Source organism: Arachis stenosperma, chromosome 10 (genome assembly GCF_014773155.1).
Source record: "Arachis stenosperma cultivar V10309 chromosome 10, arast.V10309.gnm1.PFL2, whole genome shotgun sequence".
Classification (NCBI taxonomy): Eukaryota; Viridiplantae; Streptophyta; class Magnoliopsida; order Fabales; family Fabaceae; genus Arachis; species Arachis stenosperma.
The window spans coordinates 125,637,330-125,659,666 of record NC_080386.1 but is presented as its reverse complement, the minus strand read 5'-3'; the positions used below and the strand labels follow the sequence as shown (position 1 = coordinate 125,659,666).

Here is a 22,337-nt window from a genome sequence, read left to right as displayed (position 1 = left end):
GAAGAAAAGTTTAACACTAGCGTATTATCTTTCTCACACGTACCACAAGAAGACAAGAGGACTGAGTGATTTCATTTTTGTTGAGCCAATTCAAATAAATAAACAAAACAACAACCAAGAAAAAGGGGAAAGAGTACAGTACTCTGGCGTACTCTCTAAATGGTGTTTCAAAATTTCATCCTTATCAGCATTTATTATTATCATTTATATACTAAAAAAAGAATAAGTAAATAAATAAATAAACATACACTTGTATATACTTCCCTTATTATCATAAACAACAAAATTTTTTCACTTTCAATCCCTGTATGACTTCAAGTAAAAATTTTTGGGGGGCATTATGTTAGACAAAATATTATTTTCATAAGAAAATTATAAAAATAAATAATTAGTTATTTGGTAATATTCCTATATATAATATTTATATCTATTTTAAATTAAGTTAGATCATTTGATAGTTAGTTATTTATTTAAATTTTGAAATTAACATCAAACAAGAAGTGCGGGAAACAACTACAAGAAATTCAAATTTCCTACAAGTGGTGTACAAAGAGTAACTGCCAGTTGAGATTAGGCTAGTCTATAAATAGAGCTTTAGGAACACGTTGTAATCAGTTCAGTTCTTCTTGAAAAACATTTAGAAACCCAAAACGCTCTCAACCCCTTGGCATCACAGAGTAAAATTGGGAATCCTAAGTAATTCTTCTGAACTCAAACACTTATACTTTGCTTTTTCCCAGTTTTTATTAATAAAATTCCTTTACTTTTATGTCTTTTTCTCTTTTACGTTCATGTTTCTTCTTTCATCTTCTTTTTAATTTCCTGTTTGTTTTAATTTCTGCATTTTACTTTGCCTCTGGCACCTTGTATGTTTTTGTTTTTATCTTTAATTTTACTTTCAAAACTACAATTGAGACTTTGAGATACCCACAAAAAGAGTCATTTTCGCTCTTTGAATTAAGATTGTGAAACAAAACTCAAAAATTGTTGATTTATTTATTGTTAACAATGCAACAAAAATTCGAGTAAAACAGAGCCACAGTGACCTAAAACAAGAAGTGAAATGAGGACAAAGGTACTTAACCAAAAAAAAGTTCAGGATGAGAAATATCATCGTCATGTAAGTTCTTTAAGATAATGCTATTTTAATATGGAGGATGTGAAAATATATAAAGATACATGAGAAGCAAGTTGACCACTGGGGCTAAGAGCATCGACATCATCTTTCGAAGAGAACTTACTCACTGATTTATCACTTGACGAGGTGTTCTCGTTTTCCCCTTTATTGTGCTAAGAGATTATCGGTCCATCAAGATTGTCATTGGATGTATTTGATGTGTCATCCTTATCATCACTATTTGAAGATATTGACACTTTAATTGGTTTAAGTCTTCTTTTTACCTGGAAGCTTGAGTAATTAAAATTGAATTTTTTTTTCTACAAGTCTACTAGAAGACTTTCTCAAAGGAGGATTTGCAGCAAGTGAGATAATTATTTTCTCTGTAATAAAAAATATAATAATAATAATAATAATAATAATAATAATAATAATAATAAAATAATTAAAACAGGAGCCATTGTGATATTCTTAGAAGGCATTATGCATGAAGAAAATAACATTAATAGCAACAACACAGAAAGGACCATAATTTTTGAAATCAAAATGAGCAAATGATTTAGTTGTCATTATCCTTTTTGACGATTGGTGCTCTTCTCACTTGTTGCATTACAAGAACAATAGTCATCCTTTGACAACAAGTACTGAAAGCAACTTTAGTGGAGGAGTAATAGTTTTTCCACCAAGAAAAGAATGAATATGTGGTTAACAGCCAAGGTTAAAAAGGGAATAGGTGAAATTTATCTCTTCGCAAAGCATTATCTTTCTGAATGTGCAACAGATCCTCTAGTAAAGTAACTTTGACATGTAAAGATTGTGGCTCTTAAAGATGGTAAGGAGATGGAATGGCCTGAGCTAACCCAAATTGTCTAGAAATGGCGTTTGGCATATAGATCATTGTTCTTAGGTCATCTTCACCTGGAAATCCAACAAAAAATAGTTGGGGAGTCAAGAACCGTGACCAAATAATGATGCTTTCTTTTTATGTAACCTTAGCCAGGGTAAGAGATTGCATCAACCATTCCGGACCAGTTTGACAATTAGCAAAGGGAGTCAGATTGATGTTATGGTCTTTTTCTGGCAAGTGATAGAAAACACGAAAGAAGTGTTTCATCTTATCATGTGAGGCCATTAACTTATCAGGAAAGACTAAGTTGAGCAGATGGTGACCAGCAATCACAGAATCTGTAGGACCTTTTCGGGTCAAACGTGGTTGTAGCTCAGATTCAAAAATAGTGGATAGGCACAATTGAAAAAACCAAACGGGACCGTCAACATTAGTGATTTTTTTTCTCCCTTATAAGGGTTGTGATCCAATCTAGAGTGAGGTATAGTCGAGCCAGAAATAATTTGGCTAAACACAGCCTCTTACCTTCAGCTAACATAATGGCCAATGGGAAATAAGTGACTTCAATTTGAATGCTCCGGGTACAGGAAATAACGCCGCTCAACCAATAGAAAAGGAAGGCTATGTGCTCATTATCAGAAACAGGTTCTCCATCTTGAATGAAGCTCTGGTAGGTGGTGGAACAGATATCAATGGCATACTCAACCCTTGTGGTTGACCGGGTAGTAGTTAAAAGTTCTTCTCCCAAGGAAAGTAGGCCAGTTATTGCAGCTACATCAGAAGAGTAGGAATAATCATACCGTATGGAGTGTGAAAAATATTAGAAGTCTCATCCTAGAAATACAATGCACCTCCCATTAGTCTTGAATTAATAGTGTAAGAGTTCTTACTAAGCTGAATTAGGTCATATATCACAATCTCTTTCCACAAGGTCATCTTCTCAGTTTCAACCCCATCTAACCAAGCTTGGTAACCTTCAATGTTGGTCTTTGGGAGATTTCTGAATAGCCTGTTGTTGGAGTCGAAGTATCCAATGGGAATAGAGTCTTGAAAAACAACAGGTTTTCTTTGAGGGTGAGCAGGAAAAATATTTTTTTATCTTGTTTGCTACTTTAAGAGAGACAATAGGGCCAATAAAAGCTAAATCTACACCGTCAATGGTTAAAGGGAGTAGTACCTGAGATTCCCATATCTTTGATTTTGATGCCTCAGATTCAGGAGTAAAATCCTTGCCATTCTTGACAACAGGCTTATCACAAAAAGCCACTTTAGATAAAGAAAGGCTTATCACAAAAGGCCACTTTAGATGAAGAAGGAGGACTTGCTGACAGATGGTGGCTTGAGGTTGCCATAACAATGAAAATTGGAAAAAAAATTCAAGTATTGGGTATTGAGGTTGTCAACGATCAACAAACAAGCTGTAAAGGTAGAAAAAAAATGATATTGAACTTATATGGGTTTAATTTGGTTTAAGTAGTAAGCAAGGATTTAACATGAGACAAGACTTAATACTGCTTGGCAACACTCATGAATATTAAAAAGAAAAAATAAAAAAAATAAAAAAAATAAATGAAACATGAAAAAAATTCATTATCTACTAGATTGATCATTGCTGAAAGTAAGAAGAATGTGTATATAATATAAGCAAATTTTTTTGTTTTTTTACTGCATTTATGTAACGTTGTTTCAGAGCATTGGCAGGGGATCCTAAAATTGCATTTTTCATTAAAAATTCCAATAACAAAAAATGATGCAAAAGCTAAATTATTCCTAATTATTATAGTCATAAGATAGCAATTATTTCTACTTACATTAGAAAAGTCTAGTTGAATTAAAATAGATCATATTAACGAAGGGGACAAAACAAGCTCACTTACTGTTAGAAAGAAGCTGGCAAATATATACACAAAGAAGTCTGGTAAAGTATTTTCTTCAGCAAGACCTCAAGGATTAGAAGACAGTTGAACTAGAAAAAATTGAAGAAATTAAAGACCTTGATCCTCAACGTATTGTGAACAGTTTCTGGGACAGCACACAATTTTCAATCAGGAACATTAGGTTATATTTGTAGATATAATAATATATTACCAAAATAAATAATAATAAAAATAATAATAATAATAATAATAATAATAATAATAATAATAATAAAGGGGATGAAATTTCGACATGTTTGTGCCAAGAAAATGAACTATCCCTTTTATCCTGTTTTTGGGAGCAAAATGGACAGAAATATATATATATATATATTCTTTTTTCCCACCTCTTCTTTCATATTTGAAAATAGAAAAAAGACAGCAACATAGCAGAATTGAAGAATAAGGTTCAACTGTCCAATCATAATTTGAATAAAAGAATATACAAGAAAAAAGAAAAATGTTCTTTAGAGTAAAATTCTAGTACTCATAGTCATGCATAATACAAGAGATATTTTGCATGTCATTTTTGGGGTTAGGGTTCTTCTCAATCAACAATAGAAAAGAGAAAGATAAAGATAGACCTAGTAGTGAAATCTTATCTGAAATATTAGAAGGATTAGGTATAATCAAACCCTTATGAATAGAGAAAGCCCACGGTAGTAGATGAAATTTGGGAGAGTGGGAGGCACAAAGTTGAAGAAGAAGCCTTTTGATGTTCAAACACTAACGTATTCTCTCTCTCACAAGTATTACAAGAAGATAAGAGTACTAAGCTATTTTACTTTTTGTTTAGCCAAAATAAAAATAAATAAATAAAGGGAATGTATGAGGAGCCAATGAAATATTTATACAATGTGTACAATGGAATTTTATGGAATATTAGAGATATAATCATTAGTGTTATCTTTTCTCATTAGCTGAAGCTTTTGGAATGAGTGCTATCATGACATGGTATTAGAGCGTTAGATCCGAAAGGTCAAGAGTTCGATCCTTGGTGAACACCAAAATTAGTTTAATTTTTCAAGAAGATGTTTATTATCCCTAGTATAAAATAACAAAGAAAAGAGAAAGAGTACAGTATTTTTGTGTGCTTTCTAAGTGATATCTCAAAATTTCATTCTTATCAACACGTATTGTTATTATTTATATACATTTTAAAAAAAAAATATATATATATATATAATAATAATAATAAATAAACATACGTTTGTATATACTTCTTTTATTATTATAAACAACAAAATTTTTAACTTTCAATCACTATATAACTTTAAGTGAAAAATTTTGGGGACATTATATTAGACAAAATATAATTTTTATAAGAAAATTATAAAAAAGAAATAATTAGTTACATAGTAATGTCTCCATATATAATATTTATATTTATTTTAAATTAAATTAGATTATTTGATAGTTGGTTATCTATTTTATTTTTGAAATTCATATGAAGTGCGGGAACGGTTACGAGCCAATCTAAATTTTCCGCAACAGATGTACTAATGGTAATCCTCAGCTGACATTAGATTAGTCTATAAATAAAGCTTTAGGAACACATTGTAGGCAGTTCAGTTCTTCTTGAAAAACACTTAGAAACCCAAAACGCTCTCAACCCCTTGGCATCACAGAATAATTGGAAATCTTAAGTAATTCCTCTGAACTCAAACACTTGTACTTTGCTTTTTTTCAGTTTTTATTAATAAAATTCTTCTACTTTTACTTGTTATTCTCGTTTACGTTCATGTTTCTTCCTTCATCTTCTTTTTAATTTCATGTTTATTCTCTTTTATTCCTTTTAATTTTATTTGACGTTACAATTGCGATATTGAAACACTCATATTTTATTTTAAACATTAACAAAAATTTGAGTAAAACAGGTTCAAGTACTTTTTATCTTGGGAGGAAAGAAATAATTACGAGTACTTGCAATTACTTTAATAGTGTATTTTACCACATTGAAATCAAGACTTGATGTTACTCAAGTGTGAGTTGGGTTTCCACCATTGGTAATTATTTAAAATATAGATTTTAGTCCCATCCCTTTTGATATTTTAAACACCAAATCCATTGTCAATCCTTTCGTCAAAGAATCTGCAAAATTTTGTTATAAAATTTATAGGTATAACTCCATTGCCAATAAGATTTTTAACATAGTTATGTCTTACTCCAATATGTCTAGATTTTTCATTATAAACTTGGCTATAAGCCTTTGATAATGTTACTTGACTATCACAATGTATAGAGATGGGTGCCATTGGTTTTGGCCAAACTGAAATTTTATGTAATAAATCTCTAAGCCATTCAGTTTCGCAACAGATTCTGCAGCCATGTTAGAGTCCGTTATACAAGTTTGTTTCTTGGATCCCCAAGAAACAGCACCCCCATCAAGGGTAAAGATCCAATCATTTGTTGATGCATGATCTTCTATATAGCTTATTCAACTGGTATTTATATATCCTTCTAAAATAGAAGGTTCACTACTATACAACAAAGTATAGTTTATTGTTCCTTTCAAATATTTTAATATTTTTTGGACAACATGCCAATGGTCTTTACTTGGATTGCTTGTATACCGACTTAAGCCACCTACAGCATATGCTATATCTGCTCTAGTACAGATCATAGCATATATTAAGCATCCAATTATTTTTACATACTCAATTTGTAAAACAGAAGAACCTATATTGAGTACTAATTTAATACTTGAATCAAAAAGAGTACTCACCAAATATCCTTCAAACTCATTAAACTTTTTTAATATTTTTTCTATATAATGAGATTGAGATAATCCTAAATTATGACCATCTCTAACAATTTTAATTCCTAAAACTATATCTGTAACTCCCGTATTTTTCATATCAAAATTACTAGACAAAAAATATTTAGTTTTTTCTACCTTTTTTAAATCAGTACAAAAAATAAGCATATCATCAACATATAAATATATTATAACATTTTTACCATTTTTAACTTTACTATACACACATTTATCAAATTCATTTATTTTATATCCATTAGCACGAAAAGTTTCATCAAACTTTTTATATCATTGCTTAGGGGCTTGTTTCAGTCCATATAAAAACTTAACTAATTTGCACATTTTATTTTCTTGACCAGCAACTATAAATCTTTTTAGTTGCTTCATATACACCTCTTTGTCTAGTTTATCATTTAAAAAAACTGTTTTAACATTCATTTGGTGAATAACAAAATTAAAAATGAGTGCTATAAGCACTTTAATTGTAGCAATTCTTGCTATTGGTGCATATGTATCAAAGTAATCAATTCCTTCTTTTTATACAAATCCCTTAGCAACTAACTATGCTTTGAAGTATCAACAGTTTCATCTACTTTTATTTTCTTTTTGAAAATCTATTTAGAACCAATGTCATTTGACCCACGAAAAAGATCCACTAATTTTCAAGTATCATTTCTCATTATTGAGTCCATTTCATCATGTATTGCTTCTTTCTAAAGATTTGAATCTCGAGACTTTATAGTCTCTTCATAGGTCTCAAGATCACCTTCCATATGAAGGCATATAGGTGCAATGCTATCTATTGATTCTCCTGTCCCTTCCACAAGGAACATAAAGAAATCTGGTCCATAAGTCTTTGCTTTTTTTATTCTTTTACTTTTTATAGGTTCAATATTTTCAACGGGCCTATTTTCTACATTTTCTTCTATTTCTAAGTAAATTTTATTTTTAGGTCTTGGAGTTGAATTAAATCTATCATCTAAAAAAATTACATCTTTTAATTCAATAATTATATTAGTAGAGTATGATTCATTAGATTCAATAACTACAAACCTATAAGCTTTACTATTCTTTGCATATCCTAAGAAAATACATTCTATACATCTTTTTCCTAATTTCTTTTTTTTAGGTTCAGGAACTTTTACTATTGCTCTACAGCCCCAAACTTTAACATATTTAAGATTAGACTTTTTATTATTCCAAAGTTCATATGGAGTTATTTTATTTCTTTTATTAGGAATTCTATTTAAAATAGAACAGGCAGTTAACATAGCCTCACTCCAATAACCTTTTGCTAGACCAGAATAAGATAGCATAGCATTAACCATTTTTTTTAGCACCCTATTTTTTCTTTCAGTAATACTATTCTGTTGTGGAGAATATGGTGCAGTGGTTTGATAAATAATACCAATGGACTCAAAATAACTAGGATTATAATATTCTCCTCCACGATCAAACCTTAAGCATTTAATAAAGGTTTCATGTTGTAATTCAACTTCAATTTTAAAATTCTTAAATTTATCCAAGACTTCATCTTTAGAATACATCAAATATATGTAACAATATCTACTAAAATCATCAATAAAAGTTACAAAATATTTCTTTTCACCTATAGTAGGCCAACTATACAAATCACATACATCAGAATGTATTAATTCTAATAATTTAGATTTTTTTTTTACTCTTTGAAAAAAAAGTCTTGTTATCTTGGTTAACATACAAGTTGTACATACATCTGAATCTTTAATTGATTTTGAAATAAGATCATATTTTATCATATCATATCATTTTATTTATGAAAATTAACATGTCCTAAACAATTATGCCATAAATCAAAGGACTTAGCAATATAAATAGAAACATTATTATTATTATTATTATTATTATTTAATTTAAACATATTCTCACATAGATATCCTTTACCCATAAACACTCCACCCTTAGACAGAATAAATTTGTCTCTTTCGAATACAGACTTAAACCCATACTTGTTAAGTAAAGGTACAGAAACTAAATTTGTTCTGACTTTAGATACATAATATATATCAGTAAGAATAAGTACTCTTCCGGAAGTAAATTCAAGTTCCACAGTCCCTTTGCCCATTACTTGAACAGTTGATACATTTTTCAAGTACAAAATAGCCTCATTCTCTTCTTTGAATGTCTTGAAAAAATCTCTATTATTACATACATGTCGAGTTGCACCAGAATCTATCCACCATGATTCAATGTCTTCAATCATGTTGATCTCAGAAATAACAGCAATAAGATTATCTTTTATTGCTTTAATGTTCTTTTTTTTCTTTCTTTTTTTAAGAAACGACATTCTTTCTTAAAATGTTCTAGTTTTCCACAATGAAAATAATTTTCTTTCTTTTTATTCTTTCTGATATCACCATTGTTACCTTGAAATTTATTAAAATTTCGGTATCTCTTCTTGTTGGGCTTATTGGATTTTTCATCTTCCATTACGTGAAGATTAGCATGAGTACTTTTCTCTTTAGTATCGTCTTGTATACGATATTCTTCTTTAAGGCGAAGGTGATTACTTAATTGCTCAAAAGAAACATCATCCTTTCTATGTTTCATAGTTCTTTTGAATTCTTTTCATGATGGGAGAGTTTGTCAATAATTGAAGATATAATAATGGTATCATTCATGTGCATGTTATGTTGCTTAAAATTATTTAAAATACGCTCAATTTCATGCAGTTGTTCCATAACAGATCTACCATCAACCATCTTATAATTATTAAAGCGAGTGACAAGAAATTTCTCATTTGTTGCGTCCTCGACCATATATTTTTCCTCTAATTTGTCCCATAGTTCTTTTGCGCTCCCAACATTTTGGTCGACATAAAACAGTGCATTAATATGTGTCCAGTGTATATATAATCATCGTTGTTCCATTTTTGCTTGGCTCGAGTTTCTGCAATGGCCTTCCCTTCAACTTCTGGAGGTCTTGGTATGGTAAGAACATATGCCACTTTTAGTGTTGTGAGAAGGAAGTGCTTCTTCTTTTGTCATCGTATGAAATTTTCACCATCAAATCTTTTTAATTTGACTAAATCCAATGTCATCTCCTTGATTGATGCGGTGGTCATTTTTGTTTTATTGGTGAACAATTAAACCTAAAGATCGTAAATTATGAGAGTAGGGAATGGTGAATAAAATAGCACAATTTTTCAAGGCGTGTGTTACACACACTTTTCTTTAGGATTAATTCGCCCCACCAACGTACAATGGTCTACAAAATAAGTTACTGCCGAATTTCCTGTAAGATACAATGAAGAACACTTGACTTGTCTATACACTCACAGAGTCAAACCTTACACTAAATAATAATTTACAGAATAATATTCTCTATTCTTTCTTTTGCGCATCAAGAAAGTGTTGAGATGGATATCTGACAATAATGAAATGGGAGCCTATCAGATAAAGACGCTTAAAACGTCTTTTTTTTAAAAGATGTTTTTTAATAATTAAAATTCAATACATATAATTGATTAAATAGTGTTATTTTTATCAAAATTAGATTAGATAAACTGATTTAGCCAAAAAATCAGTGAACTACTCCTTGAATTGATCTAAATTAATAGTTTTTATAAAAATAATTACAATATCTCTATTATAAAAAATGGCTAAAATACTCTTATTTTATATATATATATATATATATATATATATATATATATATTTTTTTTTTTTTTGAGAACCCTAAATCCTAATATAATATATGATATAGAGTTATGATTTAGAGTTCTTAAAATTTAAAAAAAAAAAAATATATATATATATATATATAATAGAAGTATTTTAATTATTTTTTATAATAAGATTATTATAATCATTTTTTATAAAAAAATATTAATTTAGACCAGTTCGAGATTTGATTTACTAATTTTTCGATCAAATCAATTTATCTGATCTAATTTTGACGAAAATAACATAATTTAATCGATTATATATATTAAATTTTAATTACTAAAAAACATATTTAAAAAAAGACGTTTTAAGCGTCTTTATCTGAATGGTTCCTAATGAAATGAGAAAAATTTATAGGTACAGAGTACATGCAATTAAAAATAGAGGCAATTAAAATTTCAAAGACTAAATTGAGACTCGAGTATAACATCATGAATCAAACTGAGTATTTTCTCATCTTAATATCTTAAATAATACAAATTATTAAAATGTCTTTAATAAAATCAAAACCCTACCCCTTTTCCTTTCCTTTTCTATACCCGCCAGCTCCTTTCTTGTTTCTCCTCTCTCTTTCTCTCTGGCAGCAGCGACGTTTCTGTTTCTCCACGGCAATAGTAGCAGCGACGATAATACCTACGACCGTCATATCAGTCATTATGTTTGTTGGATCCTATTCTGTTGCATCGTGTTCGTTGTCTTCATTGCGTCATGTTCTGCCATCGTTACAGTCGTACCATGCTAGTTCTGCGCCGTGCCGTCTCTATTCAGATCTTGCCGCCGTGTTCGGTCTGTCGTGCTACCTCAGTTCCAGTTTTGCATCGCCTCTATTATTCTCTTTTCTATTCATTTTGAAATCCTCTTGTGTTATGAGATTGTTGAATTTGATTTTGATTATTGTTGTTTTTGGTATTATTATTGTTGTTGATGGTGGAATTTGGTAGGATGTTATAAGATTGTTGATGTTGTTATTGAATCTGATTTATAAGACACTATTTTTATTAGTGGCAGAGGTGTGGTGGTGGAGTAAGAGGAGGAGTAGGGTTAGAAATGAAGGATAAATTTAAAATATAAAATTTTGAATGAAGATATTTTAGAAATAAAATATTGTTAAAATTTCAATTTTTATTTTTTAAAATTTTAATTTTCTATATCTCTATTTTTTAAAAATATTGAAAAAATTAAAATTTTGAAAACAGAATAAAATTTTAATTCTAACCTCTAACCACAAAATACAAGATTGTGTTCCAGTTCCAATGTCTCGATCCTAGCATTCCTTATCAAATAGTAACTTATGGCTACACATTTTTTAATTCTAAATTTAAAATTTTTTATTTAAAAATTTGATCAACCGATTTGTCTTGTCAAAAAATACAAAAAAATTAGTCACCGCCATATTGAATTAAAACACTCCACCTTTCCATGACTAAGGACATCACAACAACAATTTTCATTAAAAAATGAGCCAAAAACAAAATAATCATACACATGCACACAGATATTGTGCCATTAGCTTTTGACAATTTGATTATGCAAAATATCTTGAATAAACATAGTCAAGTTACTATGAGAAGATCCACCTTCTGCTACAGATATTTTAGCCATTTTCGCTAATTTTCTTACCCTTTCCCTTCTCTCTTCACATTCACCATTATTCTCATCCATTAACTTTTCTAGTCCTATTTTAATATCTTCTTTCTTAACCAATACACCAATCTCCTCTTCCTTCCCCCACACCATAGGACTTCTCACACCAACCATCACTCCAATTTTTAGTACTTTGACAACTAATTTTTCATTCAGAAACTGGTCTGCAAATAACGGCCACGTCAGCATTGGCACACCGGCGCATATAGCTTCTAAGTTAGAGTTCCAGCCACAGTGTGTCAAGAACCCTCCAATTGAAGGATGTGATAGTATTAGTAGCTGAGGAGCCCAACCTCGAATTATAAGACTCTCATCTTTGATTCTTTCTTCAAACCCATCTTCCTTAATCCACTTTTCTAGCCTTTTTAATTGACTCCCTTCCCTTATGACCCAAATGAAAGGTCTCTTTGATTCTTCTAAGGCTAAACCAATCTCAATCAACTGAGTTGCAGTTAGATTACATAAACTTCCAAGGCATACATAAATTACACTCTTAGGCTTTTGAGAATCAAGCCATTTTTGGTGCATCCACTCTTCAGTTGAAACCTTGTTGCCTCTTTGAGCCTTCTCCAACTGATCCTTGTTGCTTAGTGACACCGGACCCACGCACCACACTTTATCCTTTCTAACCTTCTTGTACATTCTTTCATACTCAGGCTCCAATTCTTGGAACGAATTCATGATTATTCCATAAGTGTCTGCTTCGGCCGCATATACCTCTTGGTAAAACTTGTTCCAGTTCTCGTCCGATGGACCTGGTACCTGCGCTTTGGTGACTTCAATTTCATCAGGTAAACCCGGTATAACAAAGTACTCTGTTTCATCCTTTATGCTCTCCGTCACATTACTGGTGCGCAAAGCTTCGTAACACATGAGATAGTAGCAACTCACTCCAACAAAAGAAATCCTTGGAATGTTGAACTTCTTAGCGATGTGGATTGTGTACGGTAGACTCATATCAGAGACTATGCAGCTTGGTGGGGGCGACAACTCTTCAAAGATTTTTTCTACAGGTTCCCTTAGAAGGCTTGGTGCATTGAATAAACTGAAGGCATTGCCAAGTGAATGAAGCATGTCAAGACTCTCACACCCTCCTGGCAAACCCGCCTCTTGATATGGAAACTGAAGCTGAATTAGTCGAATTTGGTAACCGGAATCGATGAAACGAGCAAAGGTTGATGTGAATCTTGCTGCGTTTTGTTTGGTTGTGATTACTGTGACAATAACATTGTTGCGCTGAAGCAATAACTTTGCTATGTCCATCATTGGAATCATGTGGCCTTGTGCCATGAATGGGAAGACAACGAAATGGAGCTGTGGTGTTTGCGAAGCCATTCTTGTTTTTTGGATATGGTAATTTGCTATTTATAAACTACATTTCTTTTTTGGTGATGTCAGTGCATACATCGGCCAGCTATATATCATTGTCTAATTTTTATTTTATTTATTTATTTATTTTTGTGGGTGTCTGGCATCTCTTCAGTCAAAATATATGTGCTGTTAACTTGATGTGAAATTGATAATTGAGAATTATTAAATAAAAATTTAATAAAATCAGTCAAATAAATTTAATCATTCTCAACTATCAACTAAATTAACTGCAATCTAAATTTTCACATTTTAAGTATTTGGAAAGTTAAAAATCAGTTAGTACTGTGTTGTAGTAATTGTTCATTTCTGTGGGCCTGTAGCACACAACCTATATAAATCATGTGTCTTCCTCACAAATTATTTGTACTTCTCAATTTGTTTCTCTGTCCGTGACCTTAACCACTTGGTGAAATGCCGCCAAGCATAAAGTCATACAGATGTTATCTTCATCTTAGAATATATTAACTTAGCCAAATGTTTTTTTATTACTCTGTTCATTTGAATTGTTTGAATTATTTTTTATATAAAATGACTATATAGTATAAATGTTTCATTTTGATAAAGAAGAACTTTGAATAATTAAGGATTCTAAGTTAGATAATCTTAACATAATGTAATTTAGGTTTTTTAAATTAAAATTTTGTACTTAATCTGAGATCATATTAATGGTTTTGATATTGCCATGTAGTTGCATTACTTTATTATTATTATTATTATTATTATTATTATTATTATTATTATTATTATTATTATTATTATTATTACTACTACTACTACAACATTGTTAACTTAAATTAGAGCGAATATTTCGGGGGCTAATTTGTTGTGGACTAAAAGTAGAATTTTTTCTTTTTTATATTGTATTACTAAGTATGAAATTTTTTGTGATGGACTAAATTATGTGTTAAACACTGTTATGGTTATTTACAAAACGTCAATGACGTTTTGTGTTTTTACAACTAAAATAATATTCTTTTATCAAAATGTCGATAATGTTTTGTGTTTTAATAATTAAAATAATATTTTTTACTATAAAACGTCAGTGACGTTTTATTCTCTTATAATTAATTTTTTTTATTACAAAACGTCAATAACATTTTGTGCTATTATCACAATTATATAAAACACTAAAATAATCAAATACTTTTGTATTTTACATTAAAATTAATCATATATAAAAATTTTAGCCCTAAAAGTACTCTGGTGATTTTTATGACGTGATTGTTAATATTTTTTACTAAGAAAAAAAAATTATTAGTTTGCCTTTTTAATCTTTTATTCATTTTTTCTTCTAAGATTTGAAGTAAATATCTTTGATTATGTGACTAAAAGAAGATCCTATCTTAACTAATTCTGCATTAATTATTATTACACATTTTATTTTTAAATTGTAACATAAATATAAAAAAGATGATAAACAAGTTAATTTTTAGATTCCAAACACATACAAAAAAAAAAAAACTCTCTTACATTAGCCATGTATAAAGATTAATTGATTAAAGTAGTGTGACTACGAGTATAAGTACGGGTACAGCGACTTCGAACGAAATTTTTTTGAAAGATCAGTTCTTCGAAGTGTTAAAAAAAAGCAAAATCTAATGGTGACGAAATTCTATTGAATGCTGAAAAGGAAACTTGCATAAAAGAAAAGAATGCAAAAATGGATTTGAAAAGTTAGTCTAATCCTATAATGGTAGAACCACAAAACTCTAACGCCGTCAAAGAGGTGTAACAAAAAATTGTTTCTACAAGGACAATTTGATGTTAGGAAGTGCAGGTATGGATCTATTTTCGAAAGAGATCGTTCACTTAGTAGCAGAAGACTATACTCTAAAGAGGTGAGAGAAAGTGAAAATAAGAAAGTGGTTCCCTTTAATCCAAAATCAATTGTGGAAAAATCGTTAGAAGAATATGATTCTTGATGTAGGCTGTGAAAATTCTCGCTGATTATCAAGTTGCTTGGTAAAAATTTTAAATTTCGTGTTATGGATTCTTGGGTGCAGAGGGTATGGGTTAAAAAAGATGAAGTGAAGGTCTTCGATTTAATAGAGAATTTTTTTGGCCCGCTTTCTTGATGAAGAAGACCATCAACATGCTCTATTTGAGGGGCCTCGACAAGTTTCTGATCACTATTTGTTGGTATAAAGATGGCACCCATTTTTCAATCCAAGTACGTATGATTTTCAATGAATTGCTGTATGGATAAGGATTCAGAGCTTCTAGTAGAACTTTATATCTAGCTTTTTTAATGGAGAGCTGGAGAAAAGATTGGGATCATGCTCAAGATCGATCAGACTACTTTGATCCATTCTAAAGAAAAATTTGCGTCTATGCGTAGAGATAGACCTAAGACAAAAGCTTGTTCCAGCCATCGAAATGTTGGGAAAAGAATTTAGAATTGAATATGAAGGTTTACATTTGATTTGTTTTGGTTGCAATCGCTATGGCCATAGATCGGAAGCATGTTCGAAAGGTGAAAGGTCAAATAAATGTGCTCAACAGTCATCAGCTGTAATGATAGAGTTGCAGGGATCAAGTTCAAATTTGGAACGTGTTGTTGGTGCTGTGGGATTGACTCCGAAAAATCCAAATGTAGATTCCAAAAATGTTCTCATGATTGTTAATCAAGTAAAGTCTCCAGAAGCTGACAGAGAGGTGATGAGTAAGTAGTCAAATTCGTTTGGGCCTTTGATGTTAGTTAGTGAGGCCCAAAGAAAAGGAAGAGGTAAGCCAGCAATTAGAAATAGGGATGGCAACGGATTCTCATGGAGGCGGAAACATGTCCCCACCCCCGCCCCGTCCCCGTTCCCATCCTCGCGATGGGTAATGGGAACCCCGTATCCGCCGGGGATCAGGGTCTCTGTGGGTTTAAAAAAAAAAAACTAAAAAAATCAGAAAAAATAAAAAAATATAAAAATTGAAAAAAAATAATACTCAATTATCATTACAATCATGATCTTCATCACCAACAATATTTAGTCATAATTTTATAATTCATGCCAAATCAAATCAATCAAACACCAAAAAATACTCAAACCATAAAAATTTTCATATCCATTCTTTCAATTTGAACACAACCTCATACCAAATTAATCAACCAGCCACATTAAACACCAATTTACATTTAGCCATCACTAATCCAAAAACAAAATTTAAACAAAATCCACAAATCAACCATCAACCATCAAAGATCTTCTGCAAATCCATCTCAACCTTCATAAAAAACAGAAACAGATTTAAACATAACCAAATCCTTCAAACATTCAAAAGTTAATATTTCAAATGTTCAACTATTCACTACCATGTATCCTCAAAACATAACCATTAACTTCAAATATTCAATTCCAATTTCTTTTAACCATTGTGTATTATTAAAAAAAACAGAAGCACGTGTGTATATATATATATATATATATACATATATATATATATATATATATATATATATATATATAAGGCTAACTTTAGAATATTTATGTAAAATTATCTATAGAATATCGTTTATGACGGAATTATCTATAGAAGGTAAAGGAGTCTTAAAGAAAAATATAAGGACAAATACTCATGAAGGAAGAAATAAGAGAATTTCAGAACTGTAGATTTTCTCTAGTAGCAAATCGAATGCTGCTTCAAGGCAAAGTAATGTAGAAGACCAAAGAGGAGAAGAAAGACGATGGGAATAGAAAGATGGAAGTGACTATAAACAAGGGTAAGGAAGTCGCTACCTATACTCCTATTATTAATTTGATCAAACAAGCAAGATTCATGACCGAGAAAGATAGCTTTGATATGGAGGGGATCCTTTTTGTTCAGACACACCTCCCGTCAAAAGAGAATTATTTAGTTGTGAACCATCTTCACCTTCGTGCTAGAAACCCGAAATCGGCCTCAAATTTTTCATACCCAAGAGTGTAAAGGTCAATTCAAGGCCTTGTTAATGGAGCAAAAACTTCAAGTACTCCCTAATTGGAGATAGCTTTTAATTGTATGGTGGTGGAAAATTCTACCTCCGTGCAACAATTTTTTTAGTGCCTGTTTTCCTTTATTTGTTATATCATGAATATAATAACTTGGAATTGTAGAGCTGTAGGTTTGAAAGTTTTTTCAGATTGATTAAGGACTTATGTGAGAGATTTCACTCAAATTTGTTCTGTTTGCTAGAAACTCATGTATTTGGAGTAAAAGCAAATAAAATAGAAAGCAAGTTTGGTTTTTCTTATTGGCATTTGGTGGAGGGTGTAGGCTTCTCAGGTGAAATTTGGGTTCTGTGAAACAATAATTATTGGTCGATTGAGCATCTCGAATATCATAGACAATTCTCTCATCGCAAAGTCTCTTTCCAAAATAAAATGTCATGGTTCTTGACTGTTGTGTATGGTTCACCTCATATTGAACCTAAATCTAAGTCGTGGACTAATATTCGAAGATTATTTAATCAAGTGTAGGGAGAATGATGTATTGGGGGTGGTTTTAATTGTGTCTTATCTAGTGCGAACACTGGAGGAAGCTCTAACATTTCTGGAGATCAATCTCGCTTTGCTGCCTGTTTGCTTGATTCGGGTTTGCAAGATATTGGCTTCCATGGTCAATCTTTTACCTGACAACAAGGTACAATTTGCAAAAGATTGGATAGATATGTGGTTACCAATTCGTGGTCACTTAGATTTTTCTAAGTCTCAACTAAGTATTTGCCTAAATTAAAATTTGATCATGTGCCCATCTTCCAAGATATGGGAGAATCAGGTGGCTCTTTGTCCTAGCCATTCAGATTCTCAACTACCTGGCTTGCTCATAATGATTTTCAAAATTTACTTACAAATAATTGAAGCAAAGATAATCTTTTAGAGGATAATGTATCTTCTTTCATATCTGCTGCCAAGATCTGGAATAGGAAAGTTTTTGGAAATCTAGCTAAAAGAAAATAAAGGTTTTAGCTAGACTCTAAGGCATCTCTGCAAAACTATCTTTTGAGTTAAATTCTTTTATGGAAGATTTGTAATCATCATTATGAAAAGATCTGGAAGCTTTATTAATCCAAGAAGAGGTTTACTGGAAGCAATGTTCTCAGTGTAAGTGGATAAATTATGGGGATAAGAACACTTTTTATTTCTGTAGTTTAGCCACTGCCAGGAGAAGGAGAAAAAAGGTCAGTATGCTGAAAAATCAACAAGAGATCTGGATTGAAGATGACCAGCAATTGAAAGAGATTACTGTTGATTATTTTTTAAATCTTTATACTGAGGATAGTGAGTATGAGAAGCTAGAAGTTCCGGGTTTGTTCCTTATGCTTATAGATGAATAAAAGGAGCGTTTAGATAGGGTTGTCTCACCTGAAGAAATCAAAATGTTTCTCTTCTCTATGGGCACTTAGAAAGCACCAGGTCTGGATGGTCTTCCGCCTATGTTCTTTCAAAATAATTGGGATTCAGTGAAAGACTTACTTATTAGCTGGGTAGAAAGGATTTTTCATAATTATCAGGAGATAAAGGTAGCTAATAATACTTTTCTTTCTCTCATTCTGAAGGTGGATAACCCTAAAACAATAGTACAGTTATGGCCGGTGAGTTTATGCAACGTCTCATACAAGCTTATTACCAAGATACTCTCTTAAAGGTTAAAGGAAGTTATGCCCAAGCTTATTAGCTCCTTCTTGTGTAGTTTTGTCCTTGGGAGATAAAGTGCAGATAACATTTTTGTGGCGCAAGAAGTTCTTCATACCATGAGATCAAAGAAGGGGAATAATGGCTTTATGACCATTAAAATTGACCTTGAGAAAGCCAACGATCATCTTAACTGGCAATTTATCAGAGATATTCTTTCTGAGGCAAATATTCTGGAGAACTTGGTTGACTTAATCTTTCATTGCTATTCTTCTGCAGAAATGAAAGTTCTTTGGAATGATACTCTATCAACTTCCTTTAAAGCCCACTAGAGGTTTGCACCAGGGTGACCCAATTTTTCCTTATCTATTTGTTCTATATATTGAGCTTCTTTCTCAGATAATTTCTTTTGCGGTTGACCACAATTTTTGGGAATCGATCACACTTAATAGAGGATGTCTAAATTTATCTCACATTTTCTTTGTTAATGATATTATGCTGTTTGCTAAGGTAATTATGGATCAGGTACAAGTGGTGAGGAGTATCTTAGATATTTTTTGCCATTGTTCGAGACAAAAGGTAAATTTTACAAAGTCTTCTGTCTTCTTTTTAGAGAATATGAACTTGGAGAGGAAACATACTCTTAGTAATGCCCTTAGGATGATACTTACAACGGATTTAGGTAAGTATTTGAGAGTACCTCTACTACATGGCAGATCAAAGAAGGAGAATTTTCAATTCATTCTTGATAGATCGAATATCGAAAAGTCTTGACTCTTGAAAAGTCCGCAACCTTTCTTTGGCAGGTAAAGTCACTCTTGCTCAGTCGACTCTATCAACTATCCTATCTTATGTAATGCAAGTCATGAAGCTTCCTTTGAGTATTTGTAATTGAATTGACAACATATGTCACAATTTTATCTATGGGGAGCTAATTTAGTTAGAAAGCCTCATCTTCTTAAGTAGAAAACTCTTTGTTCACCTAAGGCGCAAGGAGGTCTCAGTTTTAGACCTTCATGGGTTCTTAATAATGCAAATGTGATGAAATTAGCTTGAAAACTTATCTATAATAGATGAGATCTTTGGGTTGAAGTTTTTCGAAATAAATATGGATGCGGTGAGGCTACTATTCTTGTTGTTAAAGGGATCAAAACAGCTTCAAATGCTGGCAAGGCCTCCAAAGAGTTTTAAAGAATTTTCAGAATAATCTTATATGGAAGGTCAGATAGGGCACTGAGATTAATTTCTAGATCGGATTCCAAGTATTCATAAACTTGTGAATTTTGCTCAGCCAAAAGTTACCGAAGAGATGCTAGAAGAGAGAGTTTGCAAGTTTGTTATTAATGGTCATTGAGACTATGGCCGGATTGGTATTATGCGGAAAAAAGTTTGGTATTCTATTTTTGCTTCTATTAAACCTCCCAATCCTAAGTTAGAAGTCAATAGCTTGGCTTGACTTCTGGTATCGAGTGATGTCTTCTCGATAAAGTCGGCTTGTGCTATATTTTTGGGGCATGTAGATGACTCAAATGCTTTTTTATTCTCGAAAATATGGAAGTTGGAGGTTCTGCAACAACTGCGTTCTTTCTACTGGCTCGTAGCGCACTAGGCCCTTTTGAGCAACGCAGAACGCGCTAGAAGACATATGGAAAAGAAAGACAGTTGTGCCATTTGTGGTGTATCCCCTAAATCTTTGCTCCATGTGCTCCGTGACTGCAGGGTGGCGAAAGGTACGAGGATGAGAATTGATAATAGTTTAGTTTTGGGTAACTTCTTTAACTTTCTTCTCTTGGCTTGGGTGTTAGATAATTTATCTACCAAATCTCTCTACCAAGGACAATCTCGGCCCTTTCTTTTTTGTTACTACGATGAATTTCTTATGGTATCAATGGAATAAATTTGTTTTTGATGTTGATAATATCATTGAGGAAGAGAATGTTGCTCCCTTTGCTATCTATCTAGCAAAGGACTTTCAGCATGCACAGGCTGAACTGAGTCGAGTTAGGAAGGTAGTTAAAAATTATGTTGAGAGGCAGATTAAATGGCACCTCCAAAATCTCCTTTTGTTAAGTTAAATACAGACGGTTCAGTTCTAAACTTAGCTTTTACCTCGGTTATTTCGGCAAAATTCTGGAGAATTTTAATGAATGTAAACTATACTGTAAACCTGGGATATAATCATGTGATTGCGGAGATGGACTCAGTTGCTGCAGTAAAGATTGTTCTTCATGATGATATTAATTTGTATTTTTCTCAATCTCTTATTTTGGCAATTATAAAGAGTTGCAGCAAACTAATCAACTGGAGAATATAACATCAGTTTTGAAAAGCAAACTCTTGTGCAGATGGAATAACTAATTATGGTCATAGTTTATTTTTTAGCTGTCATGTATTCTTTAATTTCTTTTTTTGTATTTCTTTTTGTCTTTATGCTGATCTCATTTTCAAGAACTATTATTTTTTAGTTTATTTTTTTGAATCTTAACTCTTAAGTCCCGTTATTAATAAAAAAAATCACTCGTTATCTTTTTTTTTTTAATTTAAAAAAAGAAACAAACAACTTTATGTTCATTTAGTTTTAACTATTGATTATTTACATATGTTCAAACAATCATCTATATAAACATGACTAATCAACCATTGGCATAGGAATAAAGAATGACATTATAGTTATATTTATAATCAAATTTTTTATTATAAATAATATATTTAAAAATTAAATTCACATCTATTATCAATATATATATATATATATAAAGTACAATATATTGAATTTTTTGGATTCCCTTTTTATGTAAAAAAAAAATCTAAAATATTAATATTTAAATTCATAATCACTCTTTTTGGAGAGTCAAATGGCTGAAATTGAGTTAGCGGGTTATAAGAGAGGTCTCAATGCAAAGAAAATAACAAACACTAGAGGAGAAGAGAAAAACAAAGCATATTTCCACTCACACAAATGAAAGCATGCAAGCAATGAAGCAATTTATCTACTCCCTTAACCATGCTCGACCTCAAGTCAATAGAAGGCACTGTTTCAGATGCAATTGGGCAACTGAATTTGTTATTCTAGCCGCCCAAACACCAACTTCAAACAATCTGCGGCGGAGGCCTCCAAAGGGTAATTTGATTTTGATCTTGATGTTGAATTGCTTGGATTGTTTTATTCCTTCTCTATAAAGTATGTTTGCTGTAAACAGATTCATTTCTAGATTTCCAAATTTCCCAAATAACATTTGCTGCCACCGAAATCTGCCCAAGTCCCTCATCCCTTGAATTAAGTTTTAATAACCAATTGTTTAGAGATCAAACATTCTGCTCACTAGGAGATATGTACATTGACATCTTAATAGACAATGTTTAATAGTTTCAGGCTCATA

At 31.4% G+C, this 22,337-nt stretch overlaps 1 protein-coding gene across 1 annotated transcript; it reads right to left on the bottom strand.

The window, feature by feature from the left end:
- Window positions 1–11,840: 11,840 nt before the first annotated feature.
- Window positions 11,841–13,353, bottom strand: LOC130954256 (UDP-glycosyltransferase 73C6-like). Its single transcript, XM_057880993.1, has one exon. It carries the CDS (start codon window positions 13,319–13,321, stop codon window positions 11,849–11,851), a length of 1,473 nt encoding a protein of 490 aa, XP_057736976.1. The 5' UTR covers window positions 13,322–13,353; the 3' UTR covers window positions 11,841–11,848.
- Between the last annotated feature and the right edge of the window lie 8,984 nt (window positions 13,354–22,337).